At 40.3% G+C, this 16865-nt stretch overlaps 1 protein-coding gene across 4 annotated transcripts in view; it reads right to left on the reverse strand.

Annotated features, from left to right (window-relative positions):
- LOC106094426 (protein Aster-B) overlaps positions 1–16865 on the reverse strand; it is a 99310-nt gene that overhangs the window by 40701 nt on the left and 41744 nt on the right. For 2 of the 4 annotated variants that reach the window (XM_013261640.2, XM_059364268.1), the window contains 7 exons: positions 16403–16628; positions 15462–16326; positions 2383–2635; positions 2183–2313; positions 1919–2115; positions 1552–1846; positions 1224–1472 (listed from right to left, as the gene is read on the reverse strand). In XM_013261640.2, coding sequence (XP_013117094.2) covers positions 1274–1472; positions 1552–1846; positions 1919–2115; positions 2183–2313; positions 2383–2635; positions 15462–16326; positions 16403–16628 — 2166 coding nt within the window. In that variant the 3' untranslated portion in view covers positions 1224–1273. Of the gene's footprint in view, positions 1–1223; positions 1473–1551; positions 1847–1918; positions 2116–2182; positions 2314–2382; positions 2636–15461; positions 16327–16402; positions 16629–16865 lie in introns of those variants that run through there. The other 2 variants (XM_013261641.2, XM_059364267.1) reach the window with 2 other exon arrangements.

Raw genomic sequence — 16865 nt, forward strand, 5'->3', positions numbered from 1 at the left:
TGTGACACGCAGTGGAATAATCTTCAGATCTGTCAGAATGCCGCCCTCCGAACTGCGACGGGCTGTCTCCTCAGTTCTCATGTGGACCACCTCCATCAGGAGACAAAGATCCTACCAGTGCGAAGACATAACTACATGCTGTCTAAGCAATACCTTTTGGGCTGTTATCGCAGAAATCATCCAAATCATCATCTTGTGGATAGATACCCACCGCCCAGAAGCCTTAAGGTAGATCTAGAGCGTGAGGTCCAGCGCTACAAGAGAGAACCTCTAGATCAAGCGGCATATCAAGCGGGTCTGAACAACATTCATACAGACATGGTAGCAGACGCGTTAATTGGCTACCGGGTGAATGTAGTCCTTGGAGAACGACCGCCACCCATTGCACCCGAAGAAATCGACCTCCCCCGGCAAACCAGAGTGGTTCTGGCTCAATTACGTTCCGGCGGATGCAACCGCCTCAATTTCCACAGAGCCAGGATTGATGCCGACGTGCAAGATGTATGTCCCGATTGTAACCAGGGACCGCACGATACACGTCACCTGTTTAACTGCCCGGCCAGACCCACTCGACTCAGACCCAGATCCCTGTGGACGCACCCCATCTTAGTCGCGGAGTTCCTGGGTCTTGACACTCAACCGAATCAAGCAGACGAAAGATAGTACACAATAAACTGCTACAACAACAACAACAACAACTGTTTTTTACATAAACCCTTGGCTACGCGGATGGCAATGGCGTTATTTTGTTTAGTTTTTCCTGATAATAGTCGTCAATGCATTTTCTAGATTTTCAAGATTTAAATGTAAATTTGCCCAGGGTACATGGGCAAATTTGCAAATTTTAAGGAACAGGAGCAAACTTCTCAGATACCAATGAGTGCTGTTCGATTCAAACTTTAAGCACAATGCTAGAGGTCTCCTTTTTATAGTCGAGTCCGAACGGTGGGCCGCAGTGCGACACCTCTTCAGGGAAAAGTTTTTACATGGCAAAATACCTCACAAATGACGCCTGAATAAAAAATAGGCAATTATAAATTTGATACTTAAATAAAAAAACAGAACATAATTGTATTTGTTGCAGTAACTCTACAACGCGTATAGTAATAAATTGACTTGGAACGATAATAGTTTAGCAAGTACTTATATAGCGGATGCTTTTTTCTTTTTAATCAAAACAGTCTTTGTGCTTATAAGGAAAAGTCCACTAAAAATTCTTGGGGTTAATTTTATACTTATCCATATAATGTATGTGTATACATATACATGTGTTCTAAAATTCATCACTTATGCGATTAATTTGTTGCTTTATATTATCTTTAGGTAATATGTCTTGGCAAACATTGCTCACCTTCTTTAGTAACTCAATCGCTGTTTGCAAAACTGTATGCCATTTCCTCATTTCAGTTTCATGCAACAACTCTTGTTGTCGCATGAGCTCAATCCAATCTTCGTGGTTGTTCGGCAACGTTCTGAAAGTAAAAGACATATTTTGGCATTATTTAAATCGCGAACGAACTCAAATGTTTACAAATAATCCAATCGACGTACTTTAGTGCAGCCAAATTAGGCAGGCGAGCTCTATTTAATAAATCTTCCTCTAAGCGCTCCTCTAATTTCCACAGTTTAAGCAATAATATGACATTAACAATTATGAGGAAACATAATAGAACAAGTACAAACAGTGACAGCCACCTGTATTTATTTGTGGTATCAACAACCACAGTGGAGCTATCTGCAATACTGCGTGAGTTCACAGTTTGTGCACCAATGAAATGTTCTAGGGGCTCAGGTTTAGCCTGTTGTGGTGGTAAATCTTCCTGAGGCCTTGGCTGGACACCAGTTCCTGAAAATTAATATATAAACAAATGATTACTATGCAAAAACATAAAGCAGCTTAGACTAAAAGAATAAAAACCTCTTCGTGGTCGTCTTCCTTTTCCCTTGGCTGGTGGAATGCATGTCTCATTTTGTAATGATTGTAATAGGGATCCATAGAAATCCTCTAGGCCGGCCCATGTATTCTTTTCTATGAAACCTTTAACAACACCCCAAATTGATTTTTTGTACTTTATTTGGGCATGGATTGACAGCATAGTATGATCATCGACCGTTCTAATTAATGGAGACAAAGAAGTCATGCTATATGAATTCACCACTAAAATGTACCGTGTAACCTTACTTTACTAAGCAATAATGGATTAATACACTAAAACTATCTGCGTATGGAATGCCAGCGTTAACGCTATTTACATCTATGGAGTAAAGCTCGCCTTGCTTACTACATTCTCGCATCGCTTGGTACTCGGTGACCTTAAATGATTTTGAAGAAAGCAAATTATTAGCATTTATCAACAATAAGATGGTAATGAGATGGTTTACCTTTGAGGTCTTGGGACCAACGGATGCAGCCAATTGCACTGTAAGGTTTACTGTCCTCGTTCTTTGGCCTTCTTCATCTCGGATCCAATCACCAAACACAAGGTCACTTGATTTTCGTACAGCATGAAAATCTAGTAAGAATTTAGACTTGGAAAATAGCAAATTGAACAATGTTTCTATATTTATGGGTAGAATGGTGTGCACTAACTGGCGTCCTTCGTGGAGCGATGAGCATTCAGTGGTAGCAACAAATCTGAAAAAATAAAAAAAATATAAAAAATTTACAAACAATAACTTCCGACCATATTTTCGCATAACTGAATGTCGTTTAATAGAAAAATGTCAATTACTTGAAATAACCCAAGCACGCTACGCTATGCCTTCTACAATACACAGAATAGAAAATTACTTATATTTACAATCTAAACTTCTAGGTCTCATGGTTGTATCATGACAAATATACTCCACATTGTTCGCAAACACACTTTCCAATACCTTTCGGTTGAATGCAATGCATATTTCAAAAAGTTAAGACTGTGCAGGCGCAAAGGCACTAACCGAAAATGATTTTTTTACAGGTGGACGGCCATATATGCTTCATTTGAATATCATATTGCCATTATTGGGCTACATGTCCACTTAGGTATAGGGCAGACTCTGAACCACTTGTTAAATGTTTGAATGTCAATGTCAGATTTTTTTAAATTGACAACATGTCCTTTCGAGCAGTATTGGAGGCCTTTGAGATTGTTGGCCCAAAATTTCGATGTCAAATTCCTACTCTATTTTCAAATACCTTGAGCTTGAGCCCCATACTGTCATAGTAAGCCTACATGTTTATTGGCCTACATTTCAAAGAGTTTTAAGCATTTTGGGTTGAAACTCTCTGAAAGTTGAATTCATATTTCAAAGTAAGGTTTGTACTTACTTTACGAACAATCTTGTCATAAAAGAAAGAGCACAATTCGCATCGTTTGGGTCATCGAGCCATAACGGAGTAAGGGGGAATGAAAGGACATAGAGAACTTCCGTCGATAAACTTGGTTAACCCGACCCGAAACCTTTCGGGTCGACGCAGTCCGATTTAAGGGCGTTCGCGACAAGCACGCATGTAAAATTGTGGAACAATGAAACGGTCGGTTGGACGGCGAAAATCCTATAGGGTGATGCGGATTGTGAGAGGACGAGGCTATTACTGGAAGGAAGTAAGAAGTAGGTGTCAGTATAGCTTTTGATGCCATAACAGGACACATAGGACTACAAGCTCACTTATGCAAAATCGGTGCGGTAAGTGATAACATGTGGGAAAGATGAGAGACGTTGGAGCATTTCCTATGTCATTACCCGGCTTTCGCGGCTAACAGACACCGGCACTTAGGCGGGGACACGATACCAGACATGAGCCAACTTAGGGGAGTGGTATGGAAAGAAATTCCAAATTTTGTAAGTAGCACAACAAGCAAATCACTGGCTTAGATTTATGTCCATAGTGACATGGATTTTATAAGTTAGAAGAACATATTGATTATAGAAGACAACGCTGACCAACACCTGCAGCCTGCACAGTTGTCACGGATAATATGTGCTACGTAAGCATTCTGTGGAGTAAAGACTCATCTCGCCTGCACCTTGAGCTAGTTAACCCTACATGAAGATAGAACTATACAATGTGTACATACCGCTGGTTGGTAGTTGTGACCCACTTAATGACCAAGCTTAAAATTCCACCATAAGTGGGCTACTGTCTGGCCATAATCCTCTGGTTCTAGGAAAGTTTAATGCGCATCACGTTTCATGCCATTCTTCTCTAGGGAACGACCAGCAGGGCATGGCTTTGACAGAGCAGATTTATGGCTCCACGTTTTGCACGGTGAATTAGGATGCCCCCACTAGAATTACGAGGAGGTGTAGCAGCTCGCAAGACATTTCCATTGCATCCCCTGATCTGCTGAGTGACTTATCCCGGCAAGTCGTCATTTCTTTGTTATCTCGTCTACCGGGGTTCGAGAGTGACTTAACACAGCTTACCTAAACAAGTACCGGTAGACGAGATGACAGGACCTCAGTCACTTTTGGCGACGTAACTTTGACTGATCCGAAGAGATGCGCCAGGTTATTCAACCGTTTAATTCATTGTGCATCCCGAGAATGAAAGGGCTCGGAGTAGAGCCATTCGTCGCATCCGTGGTCTCCGAGCCGATAGACAGCCATCACAATTTACCGTGGGTGAAGTAACGAATGTCATCCGTGGCGTCAAATCATCCTACGCCTTGGATGCTGAAGAATCTGGATCTTCCTGCAGTTGAGTACCTTACTACTGTCCTCCACCTGTAGTCGAACACTCTTATAGTTTCCGATGTCTGAAAGATAGGCAGATTGATCCCACTACTGAAGGCTGGAGAGGCCCCCAGTTTGGGGCAGTCGTACAGACAGATCTCCCTTCTCTCACCAGTAGTAAAGACGCTTGAGGCATTACTCCTTCCGAGCCTCGTAGGAGAATTTCCATTCGCCGAGCATCAACATGGATTTCGAAGACACAACAACTGCTTTGCATGCCATCACCGCACACATTTGTCGTGGCTTCAATCAGCCCAGGCCATGTGATAGGATGGTCCTCGTGACACTGGACCTATCGAAGACATTCGATACGATCAGCCATGCCAAACTATAACGCCAATGCGTCGCCCAGCCAGGCCTGAAATGCTGTGTCGCGAATTATCAGTGTGGTCATTCATTTGTGGAATTTATCTCCGGCACTGTTTAACCTCTACCTATCCTCCATTCAACCAAAGCAAACGGCCGGACTGTGGTACACATTCTCCCCACATACATCAATTTGCGATAAAGTCAAAAGTAGAAACAAGGTCCTTAAGTCACTTGAGGAGCTTGAAAGTAGTCCTTGGAGAACGACCGCCTCCTATTGCACTTGAAGAAAATGACTTCCTCCGGCAAACCAGATAAGTTCTGGCTCAATTACGTTCTGGCAGATGCAGCTGCCTCAACTTCTACAGAGCAAGGATTGATGCAGACGTGCAAGACACGACACACGTCACCTGTTTAACTGCCCATCCAGACCCAGGTCCCTCTGGACGCACCACTCAACAGAATCAAGCAGACGAAAGACAGAACAAACAAACAAACTGCTACAACAACCTCTTTTAGAATACTCTTTCTCAATTTGCTCCTCATCCTCATGGATTTTATTTTCGGAAAATTAATTATCATTAATTCTGGACATCTCTCAATGCATGCCAATTTCGTTCAGGGGTTTGGCCGTAATATGTACCACAAACTCGCCATTATAAAAACCACCAACTTCATATGACCTGTTGTAGGAAACTAATACTTCATTTTCGCGGCCTTTCTCTTCGAAAAATTACTTTTCATTTATTTATATTCGTCGCTTCTCTGGAAAAATATCTTTCGATTAATGAAAATTTCATTAAAATCCAATCTGCCGTTTGGACGTATTATGTACCCCAAAATCGTCATTATAAAACCCTTGGCCGTTTAATAATATTGGGTTGCCCAAAAAGTAATTGCGGATTTTTTAAAAGAAAGTAAATGCATTTTTAATAGAACTTAGAAGCAAGCTAAAAGTAACAGCTGATAACTAACAGAAGAAAGAATGCAATTACAGAGTCACAAGCTGTGAAGAAATTCGGAATATCTTCAAGAAGGAAGATATTCCGACTTGACCAATGACGCATGCTTGTATACCAAGGATCCCTTCAGATCCTGAATCCACATTTGGGAATGTATCCTGAATCCACACTAAGGGAATGTAATCCCAATATTTCAACCCCTGACTGGAAGATTGGTAGATTGGATGAGGCTAATGATGACCGGGGACATGCAGTATTCGTACTAAACTCCGGCTGTTTCGCAGACCTCAACAAGTCTAAAGGAGTTGTGTCCTACGGATTCGACAAGTTGAAACTGAAGGTCTATAGAAGCGGTGGGGTTGGAGAATCAGGAGACGACTCAGCAGTTGTTGCTGAACACTTGCCTGAGGAACAATCGACCACATCGATAAAATCCCCCTGTTACAATCGAGACAGGAGGGGAAGTCATCGAAACGGGATCCGACAAGTCCTGTGGATCATCCGGTTGGATTGGGCCCAAGGTGTGCCTCAGGGGGGAGGAACGGAACTCAAAAAGTACTGCGACAGCAGCAACTAGTGAAGCAGAGAAGCTGTGGTCATCCAACATTTCAGCCTTGGAGACAATACTGCAGAAGTGGTCCCACGGCTAAACAGAAGAAAGGCGGATTGGGATAAACTTCGGCACAAATTTTGCACGTCTATCCCTTCTAGGCCAGAAAAGGAAGTGCCAACGGCGCGCATTATAGACATAATGGTCAAGTGGATCATGAAGGCCCTGAATGACTCGTTTGTGTCAGCATGTATTAGTGCCAAGCTAAGGGGCAAAGAGCGACCGACATGGTGGACCCCGGAGCTGATTGGTCTGAGGAAGGACTGCAAAAAACTCTTCAACAGAGCGAAAGCCACAAGAGCACCACACGATTGGGATATCTATAAGGATGAGCTAAGAAAATATAAGGGCGAACTGAGAAAGGCTCAGAACAAATCCTGGATAGAATTCTGCAGCTCCGTGGAGGATACATCTGAGGCCTCTAGGCGTAAGAGATCCTGAAGACCTATTACGGTGGGGTGTATTCAGAAGTCAGAGAATATATAAAGACAATGTCTAGTGAGAAACACTAGTACTACTAGTTGATACACATTTCCCTGGAACTTCTCCAACGGACAACGTGGCGCCAGAAGAGGTTGTCAGTGGTATGCATTCATCGGAGGTTCTTAGTGAAATTGTGTCTGAGCCAAAAATCCTTTGGACTCGACTCTTTTAAGTTGCAAGGACTTAATGATGTATCATCGGTTGAATTACAAGCTGTGTCTGTAATATTTACCTGTGGGATGGAGGGACACGAAGGTAATTTTCATTCCGAAAGCAGGGAAACCTTGCCATACGAAGGCGAAAGGTTTTCCTCCCATTAGACTGTCATCCCTTATGCTGAAGACTCTTGGAGATCGCCTGTCGCGGCTCTAGCATTCATATAGTAAGAGCAAGTCCACTGAAACAGCTCTTCACGACCTAGTCGGCTCCATAGAGTAGCATTTCTTGACATTGAAGGTGTTTTCAATAATATAAAATCGACGTCAATTATGAAGGAGTTGGAGTTTCTAGGCATCAACTCTATCGTAAGAAAGTTTATTAAAATCTTAGTTACTAAAAGATACATTACGGTAGGCTTGGGATCTGTGGATCTAAAAAGAAAATCTCAAGTAGATGTAGGTCCCCTACTTTGGAATATAGCCATTAACAACATATTATTGTCTCTGGAACAAACAGCAGTAAAACTGGTCGCATGATGACGTGACTATTGCGGTTAGGGGAAAGTTTCCCAACACTCTAAGAGATACTTGACGTGCAACAGCGAAGTGGGATACCGAAAGTGGTCTAGGTATAAATCCGTGCAAGACATAAGTAGTTCTTTTCAGCAGGAGATACAAGTGGCACCTGTCTCCTTGGGAGGCATTTACAGAAAGCTCAAAATATATGGGTGTTTTGTTGGACAGGAAATAGAACTGCAAATCCAACATTTTGGAAAGGGCAAGAAAGTCATCTCTTCCTATACCCCTGCAATAGAGCCATTGGTAAAAATTTGGGATTAAGACCGCACGTCATGCATTGGGTGTATACTACAGTTGTCAGACCTAAAATTCTATATGGTGTTGTGGTCTGGTAGACGGTGCTTCAAAAGTCCACCTACTGTTCAATACTCAACTGGATCCAAACGATGACTTGTTTGTGCATCACAGCCGCACGACTACATCTGATGCACTGAATTTAATCTAATGCTTTTGGACACTGTGTTATCCTTGATACAATGTCAGATGTTGCAGGCAGTGTGGATTACACCCTTCGTGAGCCGCTTTTTGATAAAAATTACTGTACCACTATACCTGGTAGAGCCGACGGTCCTCGTGGCACTAAACCTATCGAAGGCATTCGACACGGTCAGTCATGCCAAATTATTTGAGGACATCGCCAACACGTCCCTCCAGCCAGGCATGAAACGATGGGTCGCGAATTATCTGTGTGGTCGCCAGTCATTTGTGGAATTTAGAGATAAGAAGTCGAAGCACCGTAGAGTGAAACGGGGAGTTCCCCAAGGTGGGGTGATATCTCCGGCACTGTTCAACCTCAACCTCTACCTATCCTCCATTCCACCCCCTCCAGACGGCATAGGGATCATATCATATGCGGACGATTGTACGATCATGGCATCAGGCTCCCTCCCATTGTTGACATCTGCGATAGGTTGAACGTCTACCTCAACGAACTTGCCTTATACTTCGCTGCAAGAAATCTGAAGATATCTGCCACCAAATCTTCAGCCACATTGTTCACTTCAAATATGCGTGAGGTGAATACTGAGCTGACTGTGATGGTCGATGGAGAAATGATTCCGACCATCAAGTGTCCCAAAATACTTGGCTTCACATTTGACAGCTCTTACACATTCTCCCCACATGCCTACATGCTGTCTAAGCAATACCTTTTAGGCTGTTTTCGCAGAGACCATCCAAATCATCATCTTGTGGATAGATATCCACCGCCCAGAAGCCTTTAGGTAGATCTATATGATCTAGAGCGTGAGGTTCAGCGCTACAAGAGAGAACCTCTAGATTAAGCAGCATATCAAGCAGGTCTAGACAACATTCATGCAGACACGGTAAATTGCTACCGCCTCCCATTGCACCTAGAGAAATTGACCTCACCATGCAAACCAGAGTAGTTCTGGCTCAATTACGTTCCGGCAGATGCAGCCGCCCCAACTTCTACAGACCAAGGATTGATGCCGACATGCAAGATGTATGTCCCGATTGTAACCAGGGACCGTACGATACACGTCACCTGTTTAACCGCCCGGCCAGACCCACTCGACTCAGACCCAGATCCTTGTGGACGCACCCCATCTTAGTCGCGGAGTTCCTGGGTCTTGACACTCAACATAATCAAGCAGACGAAAGATAGAACACAATAAACTGCTGCAACAACAACAACGATATCCCTGGCAATAGAAGTTACATAGACTTCTATAAGGATGGTTCCAAACTAAACGACCAGGTGGGCTTTCCAGGAATACTGGAATCTGTGGATATGCCTCCAGCGACTTGCTAAGTTTTCAGGACCGGGCCCGAAGGACGACGAATGATAGATGGTCACAAAGAGGGAGTGTGAGCATTCCAAAACTATGTGGCCTCATCTAGACTTGAAAGGTGTACTGCTTTTCTGTCATTGGCTAGAACTGACGTCCCAGTCATTGCGTCCGTCGTGACAGGTCACTGTCTAATCGGAAAACATGGTGACAGACTGAAGGTTGCCAGCAACGACATTTGCGGAAACTGTGAGGACATCGAAGAAGAAGAGACTATAGAACACCTTCTGTGCGTGTGTCTTGCACTAGCAGCCAGAAGGAGTTCCACTTTAGGTTCTCATTTCTTTGAGAACTCTTTCTGATTTAGCGGATGAGAACATTCGCAAGTTGTTGGGCTTATAAAGCGATCTAGATGGATCAACGGTAGGAACTAGAAGGCATATTCCTTCTTCTGTTCCTGTGGTATCACAATAGACGAGAACGTCTAAGTGAGTCTGATGGCAGAATGGCACTTAATCCCAACCTAACCTAACCTACAACAAAAGGAAGGCCTTTTTACCGTACACGAAGCTGCTAAAGGGTTTACCATAAACAAAGTTAGTTACGTCCAATAATACAACGTTTGCGGCTTAAGTTTGATATGTTGAAGCGAAACGTTACACGGTTACAATAAAAGCAAAACTTCGTGATAAAAGTAATTGGTTTGTCGTAAAAATTTCTCAAATGTTTTATTTTTTTGCGTGTACCAGTTAATTCTCCTACTCTCACCGCTAATACCCTGTGTTTATGCTTTTTCTTATTTTATCGAAAATAAATTCCTCTTTTTATGGCCTTTCTTTAAGGAAATTTATTTTCGTTTCTTGCGCTTATTTAGTTTGGTCACAAAAATTATTTCATTTTGTTGTTGGATTAACCAGCTTAGACAAATTTCTATTTACTTCTTGCTTCTATATCAAAACAAAACAATAAAACACTTTAAAGAATCTCAGCATTTGCTGTGTGTCGCAATGATCACGAGGCCTTTGCCAGAGGCCTCGTCAGACTGTTATGCCACCAAAAGATTTTATGCTTCCACCTACTCACTAATAAGTGGGCAGTGCAATGGTAGAAGCATTCCATTTGAATAAAACGTTGGGTCTTGTTATTCTATTCGAAAAGAAATCTAACATCAACAACACACACAAAGCCAAAGACTTGTTATCCAGACAAACTTCGCTTGCTAAGAATAACTTTTCAATATGAGTAGGGATGGGCGTTGAGTAAATACCCAAAAGGTATTTACCCGGTAAATTGGGTAAATACCCGGGAATTTACACATTTATATCCAAAAGCTGGGTATTTATGATTTTGCAGATATCTTGGGTATAAAAAATGTTCCAAACCATTTTTGATGATTTCGTATTCTTTGTATATAAACCTGACCTTCTGATCTCATAAAGTCGGATTTTAGTTATATGTAGCCGCTATATAGACCGATCTCCAGACTTTAAGTCAAATTTAATTAAAATCGTATAAAAAATGCTCGTTTTATGAACTCAGTACTCTATATCGGGAGATCGGGTTACACGGCTATATCCAAATATGGTCTCATCTGGACGATATTCATCAAAAAGGTTTAGAGGGGTACCGGAACTCGCTGTGTCAAATCTCAGTGAAATAGGATGAAAAATGCTCCTTTTATAGCCTCATTACACAATATCGGGAGTTCGATATATATGACAGCTATATCCAAATATGGCCCAATCTGCGCCATATTTGACAGAAATGGTTAGGGGTCTACCAGAACACACTGTGCCAACTTCCGTCAAATTCGGGTAATAAATTGATCTTTTATGGCCTCAATATCCTATATCGAGAGATCGTGTGGTTGGTCTAAGGACAGCTATATACAAATATAGTCCGATCTGAACCGCACTTCACAGAAATGAATAGGGCCTACCAGAACTCACTGTGCCAAATTTAATCGAAATCGGATGAGAAATGAACAATTTGTTGACTCAAGACTTGAAGTCTGGAAATCTTGGAATCAAAAATTGTTTGGAAATTTTTTTATATCCAAGTGTTACGGTAACCCTAACAATCTTCTGTTTTATTCTAATAATCTGGCAAGTTCATGGCAGCGCAGCTGGCTCAACAGTTTTTGTATTTCTGCACACACGCTGAGTCAAGTTGTAACCGTCAACCAATACACATCTCTTAAAGACAATTTCATCATACTTGCTTAATTTCCTTTTATTTTTCATTAATATCATTTAAAGTATTGTTTAAATAAATAAATTGATTGTTATGTTTTAAACATCGACTTTCTTTTGATCGACCATCTCGTAAGAACATAACAATTGTGGCGACGAGGATTTGTTGAAAGAACCACTGCAACCACAATAACAATTGTGGCGACGAGAATTTGACGAGGAATTATAAATTGATCAGCACATGCACAGTTTCAGTTGTGGTAAACAAATTTCAGTGGATTTCCATCAGGAAAAATTGCAAATTATCAGCAGCCTACCCAAAACAATTTGGTGACAGGTATTTCATCAACCACCAACACACACACACACACCATACCAACTGTGGCAAGTCAACATACATATTTGCAGCATTGCAAACACAAGCAGACACTAGAACAGTCTAGAAATGCCGGAAGATGCAAATATTGTTAAATTACTTACAAGTCAACAGGATTTGTTAGTTAAACTCACACAACTCATTGCAAACCAAAACACAGATGCGAACACAGTCACGTCATCAATTCCAATTAAGGAATCACCAGTGGCAAAAGCTCAACTCATGGAATCTTTAGCTAATTCCATGATGGAATTTAACTACGTTACAGACACATCTTTGAAAGAGAAGCCAGTGCTCTGGACGATGCAGACAAAGTTGGTCTCTTATGGAGGAAAATGTCTAATCACATTCATGAACGTTTTACACATTTTGTTTTACCAAAACCACCCCATGAACTTTCTTTGGAAGACACACTCAAGCATCTTTCCAAACTGTTTGACAGAACCAAAACACAAGTAAGTCAACGTTACAAGTGGCTTCAAATATCGAAGATGGAAAACGAAGATTTCAAGGAGTACCCAAGTCGAGTTAATCTTCAATGTGAACTTTTTAAATTAGATGAACTAAACGCAGATCAGTTCAAGTGCTTAATTTTTATACTTGGTCTTAATTCATCCGATGACGGTGAATTCAGAATCCGTTTGTTAAGACACCTTAACGACAGCAATGAAATGATCAAATTGGAAAAGCTGGTCGATGAGACACAAAGTATATTGGATTTGAAAAGTGACACAGTGTTAATCGGAGAGAAACCGAAACAGTGTAACAGAATTGGTAAGCACAAACAGAAACAGAAAGTACCGAAAACTTCTTGTTGGTATTGTGGGGAGTTGCATTATGCTAAACATTGTCCATACTCCAATAAGAAATGTCCAACATGTCAACTGATTGGACACAAAGATGGTTTTTGTAACCATGCTAACAAAGGCGGCAGAGCAAATCAAAACAAACAAAAGAGCAAAGCCAGTCATGATTCAAACTTAACGACTAACAAAACAAAGCATCAAAATTCCAACAGCAGCAACAACAACGACAAAACAAGATTCAGTGCAAAATCAGTGTTTGCTGTAAATCAAGTTCAATTCAAGAAATTAAAAAAATACATCACAGTGAGTATGAATGCAAAACAAGTAAAGTTACACGTGGACACGGCCTCTGACATAACGATTATTTCAATCTCGACGTGGAAACTTATCGGAGAGCCAAAAGCATTCACTACGACAGACACGGGCAAATCAAACAAACAAAATGATGCAAATGCTAATAAAATTAAATTATTGGCAACATTTTCAACGGAACCTTTGGAAAGAGTCCATATCGACTACGCAGGTCCAAGATGAGAACCATATTTGACACTCTTAAACAGCCTTCACCATCGCTTCTAGAAAGGAACCCGAAAATGGAGAATTAGTACAAGTGCAAACATGGAACTAAGTCAAAATCGTTCAAGCATGGAGATCTTGCAAAGCAGTTCAAAGGAAATAAGTCATTTTGGTTACCTGGAGAAATTCTAAGCAGAATAGGCAACGTCACTTACAAAACATTGATATGGATAGGGAATCGGAGAAGATAATTAAAGCACATTCAGATCAGCTTCGAACCAGGATAGCAGATGTGCAACCATCACCAGACAACAAATTATCTCTGGATATTCTACTTCAAGATTTCGAGATTCGACCAACATTAGAAGGAAAATCACCTCTTGTATTACCTTCTGATGTTTCGACATCATCACCGCAGCCAACGGATGAGTTTATTACTCCTCCAACTTCACCAATCAAAAACCAAGCAAAAAGGATCACCCAAAGAAGACAACCTGTAAAACCAATCTGCAGGAGCCCGGTTCAAACTTAAAAGGGGAGATGTTTAGGTAACCCTAACAATCTTTTGTTTTATTGTAATAACCTGGCAACTTCATGGCAGCGCAGCTGGCTCAACATTTTTTGTATTTCTGCACACACGCTGAGTCAAGTTGTAACCGTCAACCAATACACATCTCTAAAAGACAATTTCATCATACTTGCTTAATTATCTTTTATTTTTCATTAAAATCATTTAAAGTATTGTTTAAAAAAATAAATTGATTGTTATGTTTTAAACATCGACTTTCTATTGATCGACCATCTCGTAAGAACATAACACCAAGATATATAAATAAATATATATCTTGGTGTTATAAATACTCAAATAAATACCCATGCGTTGGGTATTTACTCGGTAGAAACACATCTCTAAATATGAGCATAGCTACATATTTCTCGACGTGATGTTTCGTTCATTCAATCGTTTCACAGAAATTATTTAATTTTGTTGTTGTGCTTAGAGCTTAGTTTAGACCAATTTGTTTTTATTTCTTGCTTCTATTTCAAAACAAACAAACTGGCTGAATTCAGTTGTTTTATTTTTGTGGCCACAAAAACAACGGAATGAGAAAATGAAAGGTAATTAAAAGTAGTGTAAGAATTTGATATAAAAATTAAGCCTAAGTGCCTGGAGGTTGCCCATCCGCAAAAGAATTTGATATAAAAATTAAGCCGAAACAGCTCCCAAAATACATTTTTGTCGATTAAGGTAATATGAGTATCAAATGAAAGGTATTTAAATATAGAGTACGATTTAGATCCTACTGATGAGTTTGGTGTGGTACCAAACCAAACGCGATCTAAGATACCAGTCAAATGCTATTACACAGCAAAAATATATTTTCTGCCTAATGGCTGGTACTATGTTCGTTTTTCGCCCATGTTTTTCGTGATTACTTTTTTGAAACACTTCACAAATAACAATGATAAAATAACAATTTTATTAAAATTTTAATGTAAGTACTGAGGGAATGTCCTACTGAATCAAATCAGCTTTAAAATCTTTTCTTTTTTTTTTGCTTTAAAATCCATTATCAAAAAAGGTAATCGGTGAAAAATAGAGTGAAAAGCGTATTTAGTACCAGCCTTAACATTAAAAAAGGGTTTTTGTTTTTCTATTTGAAATAGAAACAGATCATCCTACGGTCTGCAGCCAGACACCATCCGATTGTATGATTTATTTCCACACCGAATAAATTTGGGGCATAACGTGTTATAACATTTAATTGAAACTTAATTTTTTTTGGCATTTAAGTTCTGCATATGAACATGTTCGATTGAAAATGTAAAAAGTGCAATACTTTGAAAGGATTGGGACGACATTTGCAAAATGTTGTATAAGTGCAATATAATTTTTTTTTATAAATTAACAATAAGGGACATTAACAGAGAGAAAAACCAATGGCTCTTAAGGGTGTAGCGACGCATACCGAGCCAGGTAGTTACTATAAATGGTTACTTACGGTATGTTGGTTCCCTCCGAATCACTTGAGTCAGAAATGTCAGTTGGCAATGTTTCAACATTTTTCATCGCATTTTCCTCTCGTATCCGAATGTTTTTTGCTACTTTACGCTTTCCTTCATTGCTGGCAGAACTGTGTCTTGCTTCTTTTGCAGGAGTGCTACTAGCAGCACGATCAGTATAATGATCGACTCCATTACCAGTTGCGTTAGTGCTCGGTATAGGCGTACTCGTTGCAACCCCTTCATCGGGTTTTGCTGTGTTCAGGGTCAGCTCTTTGGCATTAGACTTCATGATCCTCTCCCTATTGGATGGATATTTTGAGCTAGCACCGCCACTACTACTGCTATAGTTACTTGAGTTGCTATTGTTACTAAACGCGTGAAAGATATAAATGTCGGATGTTTCTGGATTATCTATACTTAACGATTGTGTCTCATCGATAGCAGAAACAAAATCCAGTATGGTGCAACTATCGTTATCTGTTGGCCTGGGATCTACGTAGTCCTCGTCGTCTGTGGTTAGACCCAATTCGTCGCCATAATAACTATGTACCAACTGCCAAACTTCTTGGGCAAGCATAGGCTTATTCATTAAAGAGTTTTGCCATACTCGAAAAAGTATCAAAAATGTCTTGTCTCGAGTAGTAAACGAAGAAAAAAAATGACTTTCTGTAGGCGTAGAAATTGAGATGGCATTGGGGATGACTAGAGCAGTTTTCTCTTTGGTTATTGAAGTAACTTCTTTCCATTTAATTATCAAACATGTTTCCCAGCCCAATATGTTGGCATGAAAACAAACATAGTTCTGGGATATATACAACCGACCTTGTAGTAGTAGATCCCTGTATAGGGCGCACGAATAGTCTATGGTCAAAGATTATCAATTATTCAATGTTAATTTTTGTACGTGTATGTATGTATATAAGTGCATATAACTTACCAACTATAAGGCGCTCATTAACGGGGATTTCCTTAAATAGCCTCTTAAATTCTTGCGAACGTGATTTATAGTTGGGATATAAAACGTTGTACCAAGACTTCTTTTTGGCTCTATCAGAGAGGCGTAAAACGTTGCGAGTTTTGTCGGTTCGCAAAGTTGATGTGTCGAGCAAATTATTCCCACATAAAGTATCTATCGTATTTTCATTTTGGGGGTTCGGTGAATCCTTTAAAAGGAAAGAATAATTCATTAAAATTGAGTAGCGTATAAATGAAGCTTTTGTTGTTATTGTTTTTTATTCAGTTAGCTCCACTACTGGTAGGGTAGTTAGCACAACTACGGTACGCTTGTTGTGCCCACTCTTTGGTGGTACTGCGGAAAATAAAACTTTGTTGATACAATTGGTAGAAACAAAATAAAATCCATTTTTTATGAAAATGATTGATGGAACTGATAACATCTT

This window comes from Stomoxys calcitrans, chromosome 3 (assembly GCF_963082655.1).
Source record: "Stomoxys calcitrans chromosome 3, idStoCalc2.1, whole genome shotgun sequence".
NCBI lineage: Eukaryota > Metazoa > Arthropoda > Insecta > Diptera > Muscidae > Stomoxys > Stomoxys calcitrans.